Source organism: Euphorbia lathyris, chromosome 1 (genome assembly GCF_963576675.1).
Source record: "Euphorbia lathyris chromosome 1, ddEupLath1.1, whole genome shotgun sequence".
NCBI lineage: Eukaryota > Viridiplantae > Streptophyta > Magnoliopsida > Malpighiales > Euphorbiaceae > Euphorbia > Euphorbia lathyris.
In genome coordinates, this window is record NC_088910.1 from 109,081,774 (window position 1) to 109,103,828 (window position 22,055).

Here is a 22,055-nt window from a genome sequence, read left to right on the forward strand (position 1 = left end):
TACGGAATCACAATAATCGAGCAGAACACCAGCTGAAGCCATAACCTCACCATTAGAATTCCTAGCAATTAATCCGGCTCTACACGTATGGCCATTTGCACCGTATTTGGCATCACAATTAATTTTTGTGACGCCGGCCGGTGGAGGATACCATACTTTCGCAGAACCATGAATTAATTGGTTGGAAATACTATTTTGGAGACGATACGACTTGGTAGCAGCTGCACAGGTATTAAGCTCGTGGAGGAAATCCTCAGTTTTTCGCAGCAGGTCATCTGTCTTCGTCCAATGGTTGTCGTGCCAGAATTTGTTTCGCCGGAACCACATCCACCATAACGTCGTAATTGCTAGTTGCAGTTCATCACTCGGGAGGGCTTCAAAACATCTTCGAAGCGATGCCTCCATGCTTTCCACTTTTACCTTATCCAATTTGATAGAGAGTTTAGCCTTCTTCCACACCTCTTTAGCCCCCTGTCATTCAATAAAGATATGCGTTAATGTTTCATTAGGGCCATTACATACCTTGCATACATTCTGAACTGGGATTCCACGCTGCAGTAACGCTGCCAGATAGGGCAGCAGTCCCTTCGCCAACTTCCAGCAAAAATAGAGTATTTTAACCGGGAGACGCAGACGCCACACCTCTCGGAACCAAGTACTATCACCATTGGATTGTTCAGGCTTGTCTATCGCCTCTTTGTGGATCTGTTCTGCTAAATAATATGCACTCCTCACTGAGAATAATCCACGTTTATCCGCCCCCCAATAGCGCTCATCCTCAAGCCTTCCGAAGCTGAGTCGAAGCTTAGTAATTTCCTGAACATCTCGCGGTCCCAGCAGTTATTATCAGTATCAATTAGCTCATGAACATAGATAGGACCAGGGGTTCGCTTGATTAGAACAGGACGACGACAATTCGAACCCAGGATCCAGTTATCCTTCATGATTCGGACTGGGCTTCCCTTTCCCACCCTCCATATCTCCCCCTTCTGAACAATCTCCCTTGCTTTTATAATCCCTCGCCAAAAGAAACTAGGCGCCGGACCAAGAGTTGCGTTGAGAAGATCTGAGTGCTGGAAATATTTGGCCTGGAGTAGCTTTGCACACAAAGAACCAGGACATTGAAGGAATCTCCAGCACTGTTTAGCAATCAGAGCCAAATTAAATGACTGAAGCCAGCGAAAACCAAGGCCTCCATCCGCCTTAGATTGACAAACCGCCTCCCAGGCTAACCAATGAATAGTTCTCTTTCCAGTATGCCCCCACCAGAATTGACTAATTAGGCCTTGGATTTCACAACAGAATGACTCCGGGAGTAAGAAGCATGACATCATATACTGAGGGATGGCTTGAACCACTGCCTTTATTTGTGTTTCCTTACCTCCGACAGACAGAAATCTTTCCTCCCAGCCTTGCAATCGTTTTCTGATCCTTTCTTTGATATACCCAAATGCACGTTTTTTTGATTGCCCAATGATTGTTGGGAGGCCCAAATATTTTGGAAAGGCTCCGGTTTCCCTTACTTGAAGAAGGGAGCAGATTTCGTTCCTATGTGGGACAGGAACCCCATGAATGAAGAAGATCTCCGACTTATCGAAGTTGATGATCTGACCCGACACATGCTTATATTGACAAAGAATCTCTTTGATCGCTCCAATTTCACCTACCGACGTTGTACCAAACACAATAGAATCATCCGCAAAAAATAGATAGGAAATTATCGGGCTTGTTCTTGTAATTTTGATTCCATGTAAGTGTTGTCGTGCAACGGCATGTCTGATGTTAGCTGATAATGCTTCCGCACATATAAGGAATAAATAAGGAGAGATAGGATCTCCTTGACGTAGTCCTCTAGCTGGCACCACAACTCCCGAGGGCTGCCCGTTAATCAAGAAAGACATAGTTAATGTGGAAACACACATCATAATAAGCTTGGTGAAATGATCAGGGAAACCCATATGTTGAAGGACTTGCTGCAGAAAGCACCATTCAATCATGTCATAAGCTTTGCTTATATCAATTTTAAGAGCGAAATTACCTTTGGCCCCTTTTAGCCTCGTTTTCATGCTATGAAATACCTCAAAAGCAATAATAGCATTGTTAGTGATTTGTCTGCTTGCCACAAACACTGATTGAGTATCATGGATAATGTCAGGCAGCACCGCCTTCAGCCTATTAGCAATAGTTTTGGAGACAATCTTATACAGCACATTACACAGGGCAATGGGCCGGAGTTCTTGCATCTTAATTGGGTTCTTCACTTTCGGGATGAGAGCAATATGTGTGTGATTAAGATCATTTGGCATGTCTCCGGTTTCAAGAATTTTTAACACAAATTGACACACATCAGTGCCCATAATGTCCCAATATGTTTGAAAGAAAGACGTCGACATACCATCAGGGCCTGGCGACTTGTTGGGGTGCATTTGGTGCAGCGCTTGGTGTATTTCCTCCCTTGTGAAAGAGTCCTGCAATGAATTAATTTGATTCACAGACAGCCGGGCCTCAACTTTATCTGCAAAATTAGTCCCGTCAGCCGGGGTCGAAGTGGCAAATAAATCTTCAAAGTAGGCTGTCACCACTTCTTCAATCTGATCCATTCCATCCACCACATGTCCAGAAGCATTCTGTAATTTACTTAGACAGTTATTGCGTCTCCGTGCGTTACACTTAGCATGAAAAAATTTCGTGTTCCTATCTCCTTCATTCAGCCAATCAATCCTCGCACGTTGCTTCCATTTTTGTTCTTCAAACAACAGTAGTTCAGAGAGTCTTTTCATTAATTGAGCTTCCTTCGGCTTATCACCTGCGCCAGCAGCTCGTTGCAACTACTCAAGTTCTCGCGAGCGTTCACGGATCTGCCTCTGGACTCCACCAAATTCCTCTCTATCCCAGTTCTTCAACTGGTCTGCCACTTCCTCAATTCGCTGCTGTACCTGATATCTTAGGAATTCTGACTCATTCCACGCGTTTATAATAATATCACGACATTTAGTAAATTTGTGCCAGCTCTGTTCAAACCTGAACCGTTTGGACTTATCCCTGGGCCGCCTTCGAGCACTCATGGTGTCGAGCAAGATCGGATTATGATCCGAAGAGTAGCGTGGAAGATGGGTGAGTATTGCTGTGGTATGAAGTGCAAGCCAAGCTTCGTCTGCCAAGAACCTATCAAGCCTCCCCCAGATCGCCTCTTCCCCTGACCTACGATTACACCAGGTGAATCCAGAATCCGTAGACCCTAGATCCTGTAAATTGCACTGTGCTACACAAGAGTGGAAGGCTTCCATCTCTCTGTTATCTTTGAATCTGCCACCCTTCTTTTCAGACGACCATAGAATTTCGTTGAAGTGCCCAAAACATAGTAATGGGTAGGGATCCATTTTACCCAGATGTTGCAAGAGCTCCCATGTCAGATATTTGCGTTGTTTCTCAGGCCAACCATAAATACCAATTCCTCTCCATCGAATCACCCTGCTTTGGCAAACAAAGAAGTATACACAATGCTGCGAGTACTGTCGAATTTCCAGCTCAATCTCCTTCCTCCATCCCAAAATTAATCCACCACTTCTTCCAATAGAATTAATAACAAAAAAATTAAAAAGCGGGAAACATTGACTCAGATTGCATTTATCCACTTTCCCTATCCGAGTCTCCATTAGGAAAAGGATGTCTGGGTTGTGTTCCCTCATTAATCTTTTGAGGGCTCTGAACGTCCAAGGGTTACCCATACCTTGAACGTTCCAGCTGAGGGTTTTCGTGGCTGGGGGTGGGGCTCCTCCGAGTCCCCCACCCTTCGATGTGCCGAGATGTCAGTGAACTTCATCTTCTTGTCCTGCACATCCTGCATTATTAAGTCTTCGTCCAGTCGTCTCTTAATTGGCATCCCCTAATCACAAACTGCAGCCTTTATTATGGTCTCTAGGCCCTTCTTCTGTCGCTCCCTGTCAATCCTGACTGTATGTAGCTTCACTGGCGTTTTTTCCGCCCCTCTCATAGTTTGGGAGCCAGATGTGGGCGCAGCTTCCTTTCGGGCATCAATAGCAGCGGTTCCTGATGTGGCAATCTTTTCTACATTCAAGTCTTTAGCTCATGTATTCATTTCTAGCTTACGACGAGGCTGTGATGTACCAATCGAGCTGGACTCAGCTTGTTGTTTAGATTTATTCTCACTCTCAGTAGAGGTTTTTGCTGTTCGAATAGAATCCCGAGCTCCCGTCGGGTTCGAGCTCTGCATTTTCATGGGAGAGGCCCGTAGGGACGGTCCATGTGGCCAATCATCTACTTCCGTAATGTCCTCCGGGATACTCTCACAATCATCATGAGTATGCCCTAATATCCCACACCAATAACAGTAATTCAGAAGTTTTTCGTACTTGAAAAATACCCAAACAGCTTCTCCCCTACTATTCCTCACTCTGATCTTTCTCAATAGTGGTTTCTGTATATCCATGATAATTCTGAGTCTGACATACTTTCCAATTGCCTTCGTTTCTGTGTTGACAACCTGCATAACAGTTCCGACTCTGTTTCCAATAGCCTGCACCATTGTCTGGTTTCGTTGGTTAATCGGCAGGTCGTATATTCTTACCCACATGGAGTAGTGAGTAAGGGGTATTTCAGATGGTTTTTCGTGCCCATGAACACCAACTAGCAGTATCAGATTACGTTCAAAGGTCCAGGGTCCCTCTCGAAGAATTCGGTCTCTATCTCGACGCGATTTGAACTCACAAACAAATCGTCCATCCTCCCCTTCCTCAATCAAAAACCGATTTGTTCGCCACTGTCCTCTTAATGCCGAGGTGAGAATATGGACATTAAATGGCTTTGGCGAGAGGATTCTACCCGTGACACACCATCTATCTGACTGGACAGTATCCTCAACATTTTCGATTATATCTTCTTCCCCTTCATTCAGCTTGACCTTATCCAACAGCTCTTCAATGTTCGTTCCCATGACAACAGAATTGTAAAAAGAGACGAGAAAAGAGTCGAGCAAGAGTTACCTCTAGTACACAGGAATCCGATACCGGACTCCGGTAAGGAAAGCGACCAGGAACGGCGGCAACGGGACCAGAGACGGCGACAGTGTCTCTAACACACCCTAGATAGCTAGGGGGTAGCACTTGGGACCACTAGGGCTTTTGTCTATTTCATTTTGAAAATGAAGGTAAGGTATTTGAACCCTCAAGAATACACATGAATATCTATATGTTCAATCTTAATAATACTTTTATTATTTATTTTTACAGGTTTTTTTAAATCATTGTTCTTGTTCAAATCATGTTTAATATCTACCCTTAATTCTTTGTTTTTACCAGTTCTCTTACCGATTCGATTTTGACAACCATATAAAAAAATCGCTTGTCCACATTTGATTCTTAATATCAATAGATTGGATGTATTGCTCCGATGATAATATAAAGTCTCTTTTGTTTTCTTTAATGCATTATTTTTCAATTTTGTTGAGATGTTATAAGTGAGAATTGTTTGTTTTTAATTTTTTTTTGCCAGTCGATATTTATGATCTCTTACATTAATAATTTTTTTATAAGAGAATAATTCAAATTCAGAAATTTCTATTTTTAAAATTAGAAATCTACTAACTCAATTATTCTCATTTGTTACAATTTTTACTTATTTTTGTGTTAATTGTTATGGAAAATTTGAAATTTTAAGAATATTTTTTAATATTTTAAGAATTAGTGTACCATGTCTTATTTCCTTTTTGTTTTGTTTTAGGCTTAGGGAATGGTGGATGATTTACGCCCTGTTTGTTTCGGGGAAAATATTGTGTTCTAGAAAATTTTATGCAGGGAAAATATTGTGTAGGAAAATAAAATATTTTCCTGTATTTGGTAACAACACTGGAAAATATTTTCTGATGTTTGGCTACAACACTAGAAAATATTTTCCAACCATTAAATATAGATTTTCTGTATTTTATTATTTTCAATATATAAAACACAAAAAAGAGATTCACATGTATTAACTACAAATTAAGCACAAAAAACACACATAAACTGTAAGGTGTCGTTTGATTCACGGAATGGAATGGAATAGAATAGAATTGCTATTCCAAAGGAATAAAATAGCAAATAATGGAATATTCCTTAGGAATAACTATTCCTATATTTGGTTTGTGGAATAAGATAGAATAAAATATATAATTTTTCATTCAAAAGATAACATTACCCTCAAATCTATTACTATAAATTGTACGTTTTCTCATGTTATTAACGTTATTGTGTTTTTTTTTTTGCATTTTTTCTTGTTTTCACGTTTAGTTTTTCGATTTTTTGGGTTTTCCCTTTTACTTTTTTTTCGTGTTTTTTATTTTTCGCATTTTGTTACTTTTTCATCTTATTCACGTTTTTTCATGTTTTTCATATTTTTCACGTTTTTGTGTTTTGTTTGAATTTTTCGTCTTTTCATGTTTATCGCGTTTTTCACGTATTGTCATGTTTTGGTGTTTTAGCATTTGTCGCGTTTTCGTGTTTTTCGTATTTTTTTATGTTTTCGTGTTTTTTTTGTATTTTTCACGTTTTTGTATATTTCGTGTTTTGTCACTTTTCTGCGTTGTTCATGTTTTGTGCTTTTTCAAGTGCTTGTTTTTTTTTTACGTTTTTGTGTTTTTCGTGTCTGTTCACTTTTTCATGTTTTTTGCAGGGGTTTTTTCATATTCTCGTGCTTTGTAACGTTTTCACGTTATTCATGTTTTTCATGTTTCGTATTTTTACATTTTTTAACGTTTTTTCCATTTTTCTCTAAACGCGTATGTCTTGGGAAAAATGTTTTACTCTTTTTTCTTCATTCCTTTTCCATTGACTTATCACTTATTTTCCTTCGACTTATTTTCCTGTCCAAACAAACACTGAAAAATTGGGAAAATTTTCCTGCAGAATATTTTCCTCCAAACAAACAGGGCCTTAGATCCCTTAAAATAATATAAATTTTTATGGACTTAAAATAATATATTTAATAGAGCTTTATTTTGAGTAATAATGTAATTGGTTTAGATTTGGGTGGTATTCGAATCTTATTAGATTTTATTTATAATATTTTGTTTTGTTGTACTATAAAAGGGCAAAGTATGTTGAGGAGGAATGAAATTGATTATGGAATAATAATAATGGGATGTTTTTCCCCTTTTATAAGCAATAATAATGGGATGTTGCTCCTTCATTGAATGAATATGCGTTAATCAAGGCTAAAAGCTATTTCTCTTTTCTTTATTTTGTTTTATTTTTATAATTTGTCCGACTACAGGATTGGAAACTCATTAAACTTATTAGGTCAATTCTCCATCAATTATTTAAGCGATTTAATGCTCTTCAATATTTAAACCAACCTTAATTGATATTTCTCAATACTTTTTCCTTTATGTGATGCCGACATCTTAAGTGAAAGACTAAAGCAAGAGAGGTCAGGGTTTCACACAATGTGTACCATCAGCCACACGTCGTGTGAGCAAGTGACCTGCTGAATGAATTGACAGTAAACAATCCACACGATGTGTCACTAGGGACATAAGGCGTGTGGGATGCTTGAAAAGCTCATAGAACTCAGATTGTAATTCACACGACGTGTGTCTATTCTCACACGTCGTGTGAACTTGTGAATGAGAGATTTGGACTTAAGCCTCGGCAAGCTGGGAGGTCAAACATTCAAGGCCACATGACGTGTCACACACCCACATGTTGTGTGGAGGTGACTTACTTGGCAAGTTGGGCTAGGGGACAAGAGCTGCCAGAATTTTGTCATCATCTTATTTATTATTTAAGTCATTACCTTATTTATTGTCTTGCCACTTAGGTCTTATCCTAAATGTCATTTAGCCACCTATTCTCATCATACCCTTATCTTTCTCTTTGTTAATTGTAACCCTAGTTAGGGTGTTTAGATTTTACATTTATTTGGGGAGAGGTATTTAAGCCTTTTTGTTGTAAAGATGAACATTCTTTATGAAATCAAATATTCAAAGCCTCCATTGGAGCAAGGTTCTTACTTTTGGGGATTAACTCCTTCAAGTCCAAGCTTCAGAAGAAATTCTTTGTTGATTTACTTTTAATTCCTTTGAGTTCAAGCTTCAGAAGACACTTGTAATGTTGCTTTGAAGGCCGAATCCCAATTGAGTGTAAGGGCACGAGACGACTATAGAAGATTCGGAAGTGATGGTTCGTATGGTGGAAGGGTCTTCCAATGAATGATAAAGGGAAGAGTGTGGCAAGTACAAGCAAAACCAAGGATCCTATAACGAGTAAAGCACCGGTTGGGGATGTTAGGCCTTATAGGGGGCACCACCACCTCCTAAGGGTAACAATCCATATGCTAAACCGGTTCCTTTCAAATTCTTTAGATGCAACGAGCCGAGACACCATTATAATGAGTGCCCAAAGAGAAAGAGTGCAAATGTGGTTGAGAAATATGAGGAGGATGATGACATTTGTTGTGAACCTATTAAGGATGAAGATGATGGGGAGTACGAGGATACCCATGATGTTCACGTAGTGAGAAATTATTGGTTTCCAGCCGGGTAGTAGTGGATCAAAGGCATCAACTCTTTCATATGCATGATCCAAAGATGATCACATGGATGCTCTTAAATGCATTATGCGTTACATTAATGGTACTATTGATTTCGGTTTACATCTTTACAAATCTAATGTTTTCAGCCTTGATTCTTATACTGATGCGGATTGGAGAGGATGCCCATAAACTCATCGCCCCGCATTCGGTTATTGTGTATTTTTAGGGGACAACTTGATCTCATGCTATTCTAAGCGACAACCCACTCTCTCCCGCTCAAATGTCGAAATTGAATATAGAGGAGTGGCCAACATTCTCTCTAAATCATGTTGGCTTCGTAATCTTCTTCTTGAATTTCACCGCCCTATTATGAAGGCTACATTAGTCTATTGTGACACTGTAAGTGCTATTTATTTATCCGACAACCTGGTCCAATATCAACACACAAAGCATATAGAATTGATATATATTTTGTCGAGAAAAGGTAGCCCGTGGTCAAGTTTTAGTTTTTCATGTCCCATCCCGCTACCAAATAGCAGATATCTTCACCAAAGGTCTTAAGTGTATGCTCTTTGGTGATTTTAGGGACCGTCTCAACATCCGAGAACCTCCCGTTTCGACTGCAGTGGTGTGTTAGCTAATGTAAATACATTCTTGTAATTGATAGTCAAGATATTCTTTGAATATTCTAAATTAGACTCTCCTAATTTATCTCCTAATTTATAGCGTAAATAGTTAATATTCTAGATTAGACTCTCCTAAGTTCTAGCCTAAATAGTCAATATTTTAGATTAGACTTTCCTAATTTATCTCCTAATTTATAGCCTAAATTGTCTCTCTTGATATGGTTTGTACCTCTTATATATTCCTATAAAATCAATAATACAATTATGCATAATTACTTTCAGAAACTATTAATTAAATTTGATTTGTTTTTTTTAAATATATTTATCCGGTTGGTTTATATGATATTTTAAGTTTCAATTATTGGTTATATTGATTTATATTTTCAAATGGTTTTGATTAGTATTTTATACTCTCTCTGTTCCACAATAGATAGTATTTTTCACATGAACCCTGATGACCATGTGAATTTGATCATTCACCGTTAGATGTAGGATGATTAAATTTAAGCCTTGGGATACTTTGAATCTCCACCTTTGGATTTTAATCAGCCTACATCTAATGGTGAATGACCAAATTGACCGTGGTCATTAGGGTCCATGTGAACACTACTGACACAATAGATACCTTTTAAGGTTAAAGTATAAGAATTAAAAAATAATTAATTTTAATCAAAAGACTTTGTTATCCTTATATCAATTACATCCACTAATTAATTTTTATCCATTCTCAAAATAAAAGGCAATTTAAATAGGAGTATATTTAGTAAAAAAATAATTAATGTGCATAGATGGAATCAAAACAACATGTATTATGAAACAAAAAAATCTCTAAAAAGACATTTATTGTGGAATGGAATGAGAAGTATTTTCAGTAGTCTCAGTTATAAGTTCACTTTTAATAATAAAAAAATCAGTTAAAACCTAATCGAAAAAATATTATATGGACACATATAAAAAATATTTTGTTATAATGTTAATTTTTTATTCAGTTTAAACGAAATTTTTTACTAATACCGAAATTTAAAATTTATAAAATACTGATTCACTTTGAATTGAAAATATAAAATAATCAAACTAAATTTTATTTCAATTATAAAAAGATCCCATTGACAGTTTTAGCATACCTTTTTTTTGAAAGAGACAGTTTTAGCATACCTTAACAACCTAATTAGCGATTTTAAACATTTTATAAAAAAATTGAGTAATTAAGAATGTTACTGTCAATTTTTTTTTTTTTTTAAAATCCGCCACTATATATATTATGAAAAGGATGAAGGGATAACCCAAGTCATGAAGATGGGGAAACATATATAAAATAATTTCAGGCATATAAATAATAAAAAGGATAAATTTCAAATAAAACCCCCGTGGTTTCACTAATTTTTAGATAAAGGACTGTGCTTTACTTTTTGTCAAAACGAGGATTGAGGTTTCGCACTTGGATTAATGCTATTAAAATCATATTTAACGACTTGAAAATGAAAATTTTCAAGAATTAAAGTTGTTCAATGTCATATTTTTTTATGGAACTACATTTTCGATTTTCGAAAATTATTTTTTTAGAACTTTCTCTCTCTAAGCATTAACTTTCTCTCTCTTTACCAAACATCATCTAAACAATCTCAAAATAAAAAAGTTGAAGAATTAAAGTTGTTTAGAATATTAGTAGTTCTTAAAATATGTCAATCGTCAAGGGTGATTTTAATAGTATCAATCGAAAAAGTCCTTATTTTGCTAAAATTGAAAACTTCAATCATCGTTTTGACAAAAAGTAAACCACAGTCCTTTAATTGAAAATTAGTGAAACCATAAGAGTTTTATTTGAAGTTTACCCTAATAAAAATGATAAATAATGAAATTAAATGAAGCTACGCAGGATTGAGTTGGCATTGGCATGACATAATAATATAGAAAATATTACGACCATTAACATGTGAAACAAAAATCATCTACACAACCACCTGTAATAATAATTATTTCGTATCTCATACTTTTATTTTATTTTATTCCTAATAAATTAAACAGCCTTTTTTTCTTAGGAATGTGTTTTTGAGTAAAGGGTTGTTGTGACTGGTGTCGCTTTGGATGATAAGCACAAATTAGGAGGATAAATATTATTATGAGCAAAAACGAACAACGAAAGCACATACAAAGATGATAAACAGAGAATGTTTTTGTTTCTATAATGAATGCTTTTAGGGATGGTAACGGTTACTCTATTCGCGGGTATCTGACACTATTCGATTTTAATAGGACTATCCGTATCCTGTATAAAAGGGTATGAGATCAAAACTATTACCCATTAGGGTAATGAGACGGGTATGAAATACCCTCAGGTATCCGGTACCTATTACCCGTCATAATTCTTTTATATATTACAAAAATATTATTGTGTTTTAGATGTAAGATGTGAGATTTGAATACCTACCTTTTGTTCTTCAACCGTTAAGGGATACTACTAAGCTACTTTATTTTTTATTGATTAATGTTCAATTTGTTTAATTTTTAGATAAATGATTTATTAAATATATACTTTGTTAAAATTTTAATATTTTTTGTTTTATTTATTGATTCTTAATGGGTAAGGGTACTCATGGGTACCCGTAAATTAAATGAGACGGGTATGAGATACAAAACATATACCCGTTAGAGTAATTGACGAGTACGGATAATTAAAAAATAAACGGATAAGAGTTTGAAATTGATACTACCCGCGGATACTCTATCCGTTGCCATTCCCAAATGCTACATTTAGTGGAGCAGGAATTGATTGCAAAGCCATTGTTGCCTCTTCTTAATATCTAGTACAACTTCAGTATTTTTACAAATATAATTCATTTGTTCTCTTTTCTTTTCTTTTCACTCCGTGACTATTTTTTTCCTTGCGGGCCTCCTATTTGGGTTTGTTTTATGTTGTTGGGCCTGTTTTGTGCTGTTGGGTCTGTTTTGTGACTAGACTGTAGTCTCGAATAATTTTTGAACCCGAATAGACTTTCATCGGATTTGTACAAATAATATTCCGGACTTTGGAATTTGAACTTCGTATGAAAATATCCCAGACTTTGAACTTTATACGATAATATCCCGAACTTTAGAATTTGTTTGAATTTTGTACAAACGATATCCCGAGCTTTGAAATTCGAAATTGGAATGTAATAAATCGAATTCAATCACTCTAAAATATCTTCAAGTCGAATGTAGGCCTCGATCTTGCTTCTCGGGGTATAACAGTTGCCTTTGAGTGTCTCCTAGTTTAACGAGCGGGCCTTCGGGTCTGCCGAAATTTCATACAAATAGGATGAAAAATAGAGGTAGATAGGATTTCTTGTAAAAAATGTAATACTAAATTAATTAATTATTAATAAATTTTTCCATTTTTATTTTATTATTCGTATATTCGCAAGTTTCAATTCTCTTACCCGTCCTTTCTCGTATATCATCTTTTTTTAGCAATACGTTATATTTCAATTTGTAAATCGCAAAGAAAACGTCTCAATCAAAATAAACGCTTTAATTTTAGCGTTTACATTTTGTGAACCTAGCTATATATAATTTGTAATTTAAAACGAATGATAAGACGAGATTTATTAATTAATCAATAATCAAATTCGCTAATAAATGGTAATTCAAATTCGATCGCGCTCAACATTTTTTTTTGGAAATAAAACATACTTTTGGAGAATTTTTTTTATTAAGTCAAATTCACACCTTTCAATCCTAATTGTTCGTTTTCCGAATATAAAATTTATTAGGATTATGAACTAATTTCAGAAAAAGACATCTTTCCACTTAATAAACCGTTCTGAGTTTATAAAAATGAAGTGCATTTTGTTTAAAAGTGAAATTTTTTACAATTTGTTCGGGCATCATAAAAATTAAAAATGTTAAAAATTTCCAGATAAAAATGAGTATATACAATTTGTATATGTTCTTTAATAGCTGTGTCAACATGAATACTGACCAAATAGATTTGGTTATTCAGGATTAGAACTAGGCCTATTAAATCTAAATCTTGATATGTTTTGTGTATCTATCCTAAAATTTTAATAAGCTTAAATATAACGATGATGATCAAATTTATTTAGTTATTAGGAACCCATGTGCAGCTATTATATTCTTTAATTAGGTGACTCATACCTAACATAAATAAAAACATAAAATGAATCAAGAAAATAAAATTTTAGGCGTGAACCATTCGAAGCTTCCTAAAGTTGTCAATTTTGGCAACTTTACTCTCCGACTTAAAGGACAATCCATTAGCTATTCCAACTCCATGAAAGTGATATAATGCTGATAGAGAGGTTAATACAAAATCTATGATTGAGTCTTAACTATCAGTTTGAGCTTTTGGTTTAATGGTTCCATGACAAACTCGTCCCTTATTTTTTTTCCTCAACTAGAGAAGATTTTGACTACTCGCATTTCGGATAACTTCCCATGCAATGTGGCTTTTCCCTTCAATTTTTTTTATCCATTCTTAGAGCATATTTAACAATAACTTCTCTAAACTCGTATAAACTTTGAAATATCATCCTGAAAGACCACGTTGCACATTTTTATAAAAGAAAAAGTCACATTGAATACGGAAAATCAACAAAAATGCGAGTGGCTCTCATGGGTCACCATCTTCTCCGGTAGAGGAAAATAACCGGTGCTTTATATCACTTTCAAGGAGCTGGAGTGGCTAAGAGCATCTCCAATGAGCAGTGATTGGAAAAATGCTTGGTGAGGTGAAAGGCGTTTGAAAGAGTACCTTGCATTAGAGAGGCAGTTATTGTTTGCTTATTTTATAGCAATAATTCCATTTTTTAACACCCATTTGACACTCTTGCTTTCTTTTTTAATAAAAAAAATACAATTAAACATTAAAATATTCTATTATACAATAATTTGTGGGATTATAATAATAACTTTTAGAGTTGCTCTTTATTGGAGCATTAAAAAAAAAAGTTGTGCGAAGTAATTTTAGATTGTGAGTAAAGTGGCCAAAATGAACAAATTTAGAAAATCAGCTTTACCGAGGGTTAGTGCATAATAATTACCAATTTAGCATTTCTAACTGAGGGTTAGTACATAATATTACCAATTTAGCATTTGTAATCCATAAAGGACAAATTTTCTCTGAAAAACATGAGACATATGATTGTCCATCATGGCATTGGTATGCATATGGCTCTCAATGAAGAGTCCATCCCAAACTTCGTCAAAAAATCATCTCAAACCAGAATAAATGCAACTAGCTTTCATAAAATAACATTCATCAATCAATATATGCTCAGAGCAGAAGATCTAAAATACTCAGGACCTTTAAATATCAAAATCAGACAAATAACACATTTTGGATATAGAATTTGGAAATACATACGTCTTTTTATAGGATGTAGATGTAGACGTATAAACAAAATAGACTTTAAAATGTAAAAGGCTTAATACATCACTTGCGCACTCCATTTCTCTATAAAAAAAAAAAAGTCGGTCGTTTAAACTTATATAGTGATATATTAGCCACCTAAACTTTCTTAAAGTATTATAATTAAATCCATAAATCTAGAAAAACGCTCTGATTATCTTAAAAGTAGAAAAGTTAATTTGTTTTAACGATTTAGAATCATGAACTATACTTTTATTTTTTAAATTTTGATTTTTTTTTGTTACAGATTTAGCCAAGTTAAAATGTACATCACTCTAACCAAATACAGAAGATTAATAGATCACTATAAGTAAGTTCAGAGGCCAATAGGTAATTTAAGCAAATTCAAGTGATCAATAAGTTATTTTAAGCAAGTTGATGGGCTAACGAGACACTTTGTAAATTTAGGGGTAAATCAAACTTTTAAAACAAATTCACGGGCTCAATACCCAGTGTAAAAACATGGCGAAAAGTATCAGTGAAGATGTAATTCTATTAAAAAGACGTTATTAATTTCATTTGTATTTAAAATTATAAAAAAATATTTTTTTTTTACAGTTTGAATTAAGGTTTTTACATTGTTGGTCCATAAAATAAAAAATTTTATTTTTAATTTTATGTAAATAAAAATTATAAAAGCATAGGGTAAACTTAAAATAAAGTTCAAAAAATAGTAAAAGATGACGTGTGATTTAGTTCACACACGTGTAATCTGTAAGACATGCCAACAAGATATCGCAAAACGCCCCACACGGCGTGTGGAGGCGAAGAAGGGTCTCTGCCCATAAAATAATTAATTCACATGCCGTGTGAGACATTAAAATGATGAATAATGAGTGCGTAAAAGAAGCCACACGATATGCGGAATAAAAAATCAGTAGCGACACCTAAGCACGATTTGGGGATTCAGGACACCGGGACGCTGCAATGAGCCAGCAACCAGACCAAGGACTAACCGCTCAAGCTTGACACCTCATTTACACGACACGCCAGAATAAAAATTTTACTTTTTTGAAGCCTTCCCTTCTTTCTCTCTTTTTCTTTCTTGGTTCGAATAAGAAAGAAAAAGAGGAGAAATTTTATAGTATTTCGGGAGTAATATACTCGGCTAATGAAAATTGTTTTGCTTACCATTACACGGAAGATGATTGCTGTAATAGAAAAAATGTATATATGTGACGTGAATTGATTGATAGGAAGTATCACTCCGAGAATATTCTAAAATTTTCCGAAAAAGAGAGAAAAAGCTTGTAAAGGGAAGGGCTGCTAGATGGAAAAGGCATTTTACGGCCCTCGTTTCTTGGGATTTTTTGGTGGGATCGGAGGGTCAGCTGACCCTTCCCACCCCGCCACTAAATCTGATTAATTTTATGTGCATAAATTAACCTATGATACATGTTTGGTTGAATGAAGAATTTAATTAGAAATCCTTTTTGGAGAAAAGAATTCAATTAGAAATCTTGCAAAAAGAAAATCAAACATAAATTAATGTTACAAGTATTGTTTCGGTTGAATTAACAGTGTAGAGAGAGAAAGTCCCATATACCCAAAAAAGAGGTCCATAAATTGGGACATTTACGTTTGTGGGCTGGAATTAGAAATTATCCGATCCGAACGTTGGAGTCTTCATTTTGTGACGTGGCAACAATAGTCAACAAAAACAAATAATATACTACACCCTATACATTTTTCTTTGTTTATATTCTCAAATGTGAACTGGCTATTGGCTGTCACCCTCTACTTGCTTGCCCCTCTAAAATATGGCTCTATTTATCTCTCACGTTTACTTGAATTATGACTGGTGACCGACAATTTTTTTTTTTTAAAAATTTTACACAGAGTTGTTAATATTTTAATTTCAATTAATTAAGTATACTCATCAGAGAGATTTTATAAATCAACCAGAAATCGTATACAAAACCATCAAAGTTCTTCAACCAGATACAGAAGTTGCTGCACAAGCAATTGTATGGATTGTAAGATTCACTGATCTGTGAACAAAATCAACGGAACAATTCAATACATTCTTCATTAACGATTTACAATTACCTATTATAAAATCAAGAACCGAATTGCAATTAGTTTCTCGATGCAGAACATATACTAGTAATTGAGAATCTAATTCAAATATAACATTATGCTATCCTTTATTCTTTAACCAACCCAGAGCTTCACGATACAAAAACGTCTCGACTAAAAAGAGATCTAACTGACATTGCAGAATCCCGTGACCTGCTGCCAAAAGAATTCAATGGAGTCATCTGACATTGCAGAACCCCGTTACCTGCTGCCAAAAGGATCCAATGGAATCGCGGGTGACAAAACCAAAGCCACCACAGTTCAGACCCCATAAAACAGAACCATCAACGTTAAGTTTGACATAGTCCGTAGGTGGTGGAACTCATCTTCTATGAACCGACAACTCCATATAATTTCTATTTCAAATTTAACAACTCATGGTAAAAATTAAATTTTCTTATATTTTATTAAGTAATAGAAATAATATAAATAATAGAAAGAACATGAATGATATGTGAAAATATGGCAAAAATAAAATATTAATAATAAATTTTTTTAAAAAGGAAAAAAATTTAGACAAGTGTTACTCTAAAAATAGTATACATAAGTTAGAGATGACTTGTGATATACAAATTGTAAATATAAAAGGCTCTTTTTTCTTTTCTTTTCATGAAAGCCTTATTTATTTAATTTTTCAAACAAAGACACTACCATTACCTCCAATTTGGTCTCTTTTACAACTATACACAGCTTGACCCGAAAAACAACAACCTCTCCATTCCTTACTAAAGTGAAATATAGCCGTTTTCCTCCAACTTCCCCTCTGGAAAGTGCTAAAATATACCAAGTTCTCATTTTTTCCCTTTCTCAGAGCTTCTGCTTGCTGTCTTCTCCTTCTTCCTCTTTCATTTCTCTCTATCTGATAATGTAAAACACAACCATTAACTTTAGCAATTGTGGGTTCAATTTCTTTTTTTGGCTTGTACTGAATCACTCTGAAAAGAGTTCAAAAAGTAATGGCTTGGAGTAAGTTCTTTGGCTTGTTTCCTATCTACATTTTCTTGCTTATGAAGTTGTGCTCCGCTGCAGATCCTGTAGTAACTTATAATTTTGAGGTGTCTTACATCACTGCTTCTCCTCTCGGTGTGCCCCAGCAGGTTAGTTCTCTAGATCTCTCCGTACTTGCTCTTCTTTTATTGGAATTATTGGTCTTTTTAATCTTAATTCTTCATTTAAAAAGGGATGGATTAGTTCCATATTCTCTCAACTTTCAATCTTTAACTTCAGATCTGCTATGCGTTTACAATTAAGCTGTGAATGTACCAGATTTGGCTGCTATACTACATTGAGCTTGTATAAATACTGCAGTGATATAGAACTGCTAGTGATTGGTTATAAATTTGCATTGCTTTGCAGGTTATTGCTATAAACGGCAAGTTTCCTGGACCTACTATTAACGTGACCACTAATGACAATGTCATTGTCAATGTTAGAAACAAATTGGATGAGAATCTCCTGATGCACTGGTAGGATTCTTGGCTTTATTGCAAGTTTTTGTGTCAATTTGTAGTTAAAGTGTGCAGATATGTCCCTAGTTTGGGGTATAAATTTGTCCCCTTTTTGTTAAATTATGTGTTGATTCAGAGAAGAATTGATGTTGCTATGTACTTATTTCATCTATTTGGACTTAATTATCTCATAGGTCTGGAATTCAACAAAGAAGAAGTTCATGGCAAGATGGAGTTCTGGGCACTAACTGTCCAATTCCCCCTAAGTGGAACTGGACTTACCAGTTTCAGGTCAAGGATCAGATTGGGAGTTTCTTTTACTTCCCCTCTCTTCATATGCAGAGAGCTTCAGGGGGATATGGGAGCTTTATTATAAACAACAGGGCTGTTATTCCAATTCCTTTTGATACTCCCCATGGAGACATTGTAGTTCTGATTGGAGATTGGTTCAAAAGAAACCACACGGTTAGTACTTATGAAAAATGCTGAATGTTTTGTTTGGATTTCTGGTATAAGTTGGAAATTAAGTTGTTTGGTGTTGGCTTGTTTTTGGAATCTAGGCTTTGAGGAAGGCCCTTGATGCAGGGAAGGAACTTGGGATGCCAGATGGAGTTCTTATTAATGGCAAAGGACCTTACCAGTATAACACTACACTTGTTCCTGATGTCTTTGACTATGAAACTATTGAAGTTCACCCAGGTGAGATTATAATTGCACATAACCCCCCTTATTTATGGAGTTGGAGCATATGTCATGTATCATGTTTTAGTATCTGGAATTCGTTTCTGCCATTTTAACAAGTCAAAGTTTTTTTGCTTTCCAGCCATGTAAATGCTGATAGGTTTTGATCTTCTATCTACACGTATCTCCTGTTAGCCGCTTAGTACCATGTTGGTTGTATAGTGTAATATTGGCTCATTGAAACAAATACCGAAATGGTAGTTAGAAAGATTGATATACTTCCTTTTTCTCTTCGTGTTTCATGATTGTTAATATCTTTTATTGAGTGCCTAGGGACATTAACTTTCCGGTTTTATTCACTAAGTTGCAAGCGCAATCTCGAATAGAAAGAGTATCTTTGCATATGGAGTGGAGCGAGATCACTTATATAGATTGTGCACCCTTTGTGGCTGTATATGAAAACATTGTAAAAGTTGAAAGCTACAATGTGTTGCTGGTTGTCATTAAATTTTGACTTGTTGAAGGAAAAGACTATTTTGGAATGAAGTAGTTATACAGGTTTCCACTTACTAGTGAAGAATGATCATTATAATCTGCTATTAATTCATTAACTTGATCTCATGAGTTGCCAATTTCATGTTTCATAGAAACTTCATTTCTTTTCGTTATACTTGTATCCTTATGAAGAGGGCGAGCCTTGGCGCAACGGTAAAACGTTGTTGCCGTGTGACCAGAGGTCACGGGTTCGAGTCTTAGGAGCGGCCTCTTGCCAATTAAATTGGCAAGGGAAGGCTTGCCCCCAATACACCCTTGTGGTGGGACCCCTCCCCGGACCCTCGCTCAGCGGGGACGCGTAATGCGACCGGGCCGCCCTTTTTTTTTTTTTTATACTTGTATCCTTATGATATACTTCTTAATGCTCAAGTTCAAAGTTCTAAATGCTGATGTTGCTATGATGAACAGGGAAAACCTACCGCCTTCGTGTACACAATGTTGGAACGTCGACTAGTTTGAATTTTAGGATTCAGAATCACAACCTGCTTTTAGCAGAATCAGAGGGATCATACACAGTGCAACAGAATTATACTAGCTTAGATATTCATGTAGGACAATCCTATTCTTTCTTGGTAACCATGGATCAGAATGCAAGTTCTGATTACTACATTATAGCTAGCGCCAGGTTCGTGAATGAATCACGATGGAAAAGGGTTACTGGTGTTGGTATCTTGCGTTATACAAACTCCAAAGGGAAGGCAAAGGGTCCTCTACCCGAGGCACCAAACGATGAGTTCGACAAAACCTTTTCAATGAACCAGGCAAGATCCATCAGGTTGGCTTATATCTTGTTTGAAGTAGCATTGCATTTTTCTCATGAATTTGGGACTTGTTATAATATTAGAGAATTTTCAGTTTGTATTCCTCATTTGGGACTTTTTGTGGTCAAATTCTGCAGATGGAATGTTTCTGCAAGTGGTGCACGTCCTAACCCTCAAGGTTCGTTTAGATATGGCTCGATCAATGTCACTGAAGTTTATGTGTTGAAAAATAAGGCACCAGTGACAATTGATGGGAAGAAACGGACAACTCTAAGTGGAATATCATTTGTGAACCCTTCCACTCCAATCAGGCTTGCAGATCATTTCAAAGTGAAGGGAGTATATAAGCTTGATTTCCCTACTAAGCCACTTACAGGGCCACCGAAAATGGAAACCTCAGTAATTAATGGAACATACAGAGGATTTATGGAAGTCATTCTGCAGAACAATGACACAAAGATGCAGAGTTATCACATGAGTGGATATGCAGTTTTTGTTGTTGGGTAAGGATTCATGTCTGTCTTAAAATTTCAATTTTATTTTGAAATCATGCTTTCAAATATTCATCACTTGTGCTCTAATGAATTCTTTTCAGTATGGATTATGGTGAATGGACAGAGAACAGCAGGGGAACATATAATAAATGGGATGGTATTGCACGCTCCACAATTCAGGTATGCTGAGTGTTATGTGGGAGTTCTGTTCCGAGATTTGGTTCCTTTGAAAGTCTTGTTCAATGCATTGCATTTCTTTTATAGCAACTACTTTTAAGGGACTTGCATGTATATAATAGGTGAGTGTTTTGCGAGGAAAAATATCTGTTTTTACCAATATGCTTAGGCATGAATTAGTGGAGTTAGTGTATGCATTTCAAACTTGTAAATGAGCAAGTTGATCACAAGTGTAAATTTGTCTGGATTATGTGTTTGTTGCTTCTTGGATATAAGAGTTATACATCTTGATTATATTAATCTTTAGTATAATGTCTCTAAATTGGGGATAGGTTTATCCTGGAGCATGGACAGCAATTTTGGTATCTCTTGACAATGTTGGAGTCTGGAATCTGAGAACAGAAAATCTTGATTCATGGTATCTTGGCCAAGAAACATATGTCCGAGTCGTGAATCCAGAAGCCACCAACAAAACCGAGCTGCCTTTGCCAGACAATACTCTCTTTTGTGGTGCTCTCAGCAAAATGCAAAAGTATAGCCATTATCTGTTCTTATATTTCATTTATTTTCTCTTCTCTACGGTGTGAAATTCAAATCTAATTCAACTCATATTCTCTTGTCAGGCCACAAGATATCTCTTTTGCTGCATCAATCATGAGTGACAGATCGAAGCTATTCTTCACGCCGCTGCTGATTGCCTATGCTGTGTTGTTTATTTTCCGCTGATTGCTGCTTCTTTCGGATGACTTGCAACCGTCCTTGCTTGCTTTTTTGAGCCTAGCTTCCTCGTGCGGTTTGTGGTTGTGACTTATGAGTGCCTGTTAATAGGAATTTTCGTTGATTTTGACATGTAATCTAGAATCTTATCCATGAGTTCCTTGTTCAATTATTTATTGTGACAATCATTCTTTTATTACCTGTAATTTATGTGCTGATTACAATTCATCAAAGTTTCAATACAATTAGCTTCCTGCAGATGTAGTTCTATATGTTGTGAGCAACTATATTTACTGGTACAAAAACTGAGAATACATTCAAAATGGCTATTCTTTTAAGGCTTAATTAATATACAAGTTTTGTCAATTTCTGTATGAGAAGAAGCTGCTCCAGCTCCTCTTGTTGTTTAACAAATGTATGGTAGAAAGATGCATGTGGTCCCTTGGTTAATGGTTGTACTGTCTGCTTAAATGCAGCAAGTCCAGCTGGGGTTATCATGTCCATTTTCCAATTTAGACATTGAAGGGAGTGCTGCTGCTGCTGCCCCATTTACTTCATATTTGCATTTAAGGCTGTATTTG

The 22,055-nt window shown here is 35.7% G+C and overlaps 1 protein-coding gene across 1 annotated transcript; it reads left to right on the forward strand.

Annotated features, from left to right (window-relative positions):
* The first annotated feature begins 17,292 nt into the window (after nt 1-17,292).
* On the forward strand, nt 17,293-21,732 carry LOC136210572 (monocopper oxidase-like protein SKU5). The gene is made up of 9 exons (XM_066001897.1): nt 17,293-17,738; nt 17,998-18,107; nt 18,284-18,554; nt 18,650-18,788; nt 19,734-20,100; nt 20,224-20,589; nt 20,682-20,760; nt 21,090-21,289; nt 21,381-21,732. Exons 1-9 carry the CDS (start codon nt 17,598-17,600, stop codon nt 21,481-21,483), a joined length of 1,776 nt encoding a protein of 591 aa, XP_065857969.1. The 5' UTR covers nt 17,293-17,597; the 3' UTR covers nt 21,484-21,732.
* Nucleotides 21,733-22,055: the final 323 nt, after the last annotated feature.

Coding starts and splice junctions, on each gene's coding strand:
- LOC136210572 (XM_066001897.1), top strand. CDS start 17,598: ATGGCTTGGAGTAAGTTCTTTGGCTTGTTTCCTATCTACATTTTCTTG. Junction 18,108..18,283: donor GAGAATCTCCTGATGCACTG/GTAGGATTCTTG, acceptor ATTATCTCATAG/GTCTGGAATTCAACAAAGAA. Junction 21,290..21,380: donor GCTCTCAGCAAAATGCAAAA/GTATAGCCATTA, acceptor TTCTCTTGTCAG/GCCACAAGATATCTCTTTTG.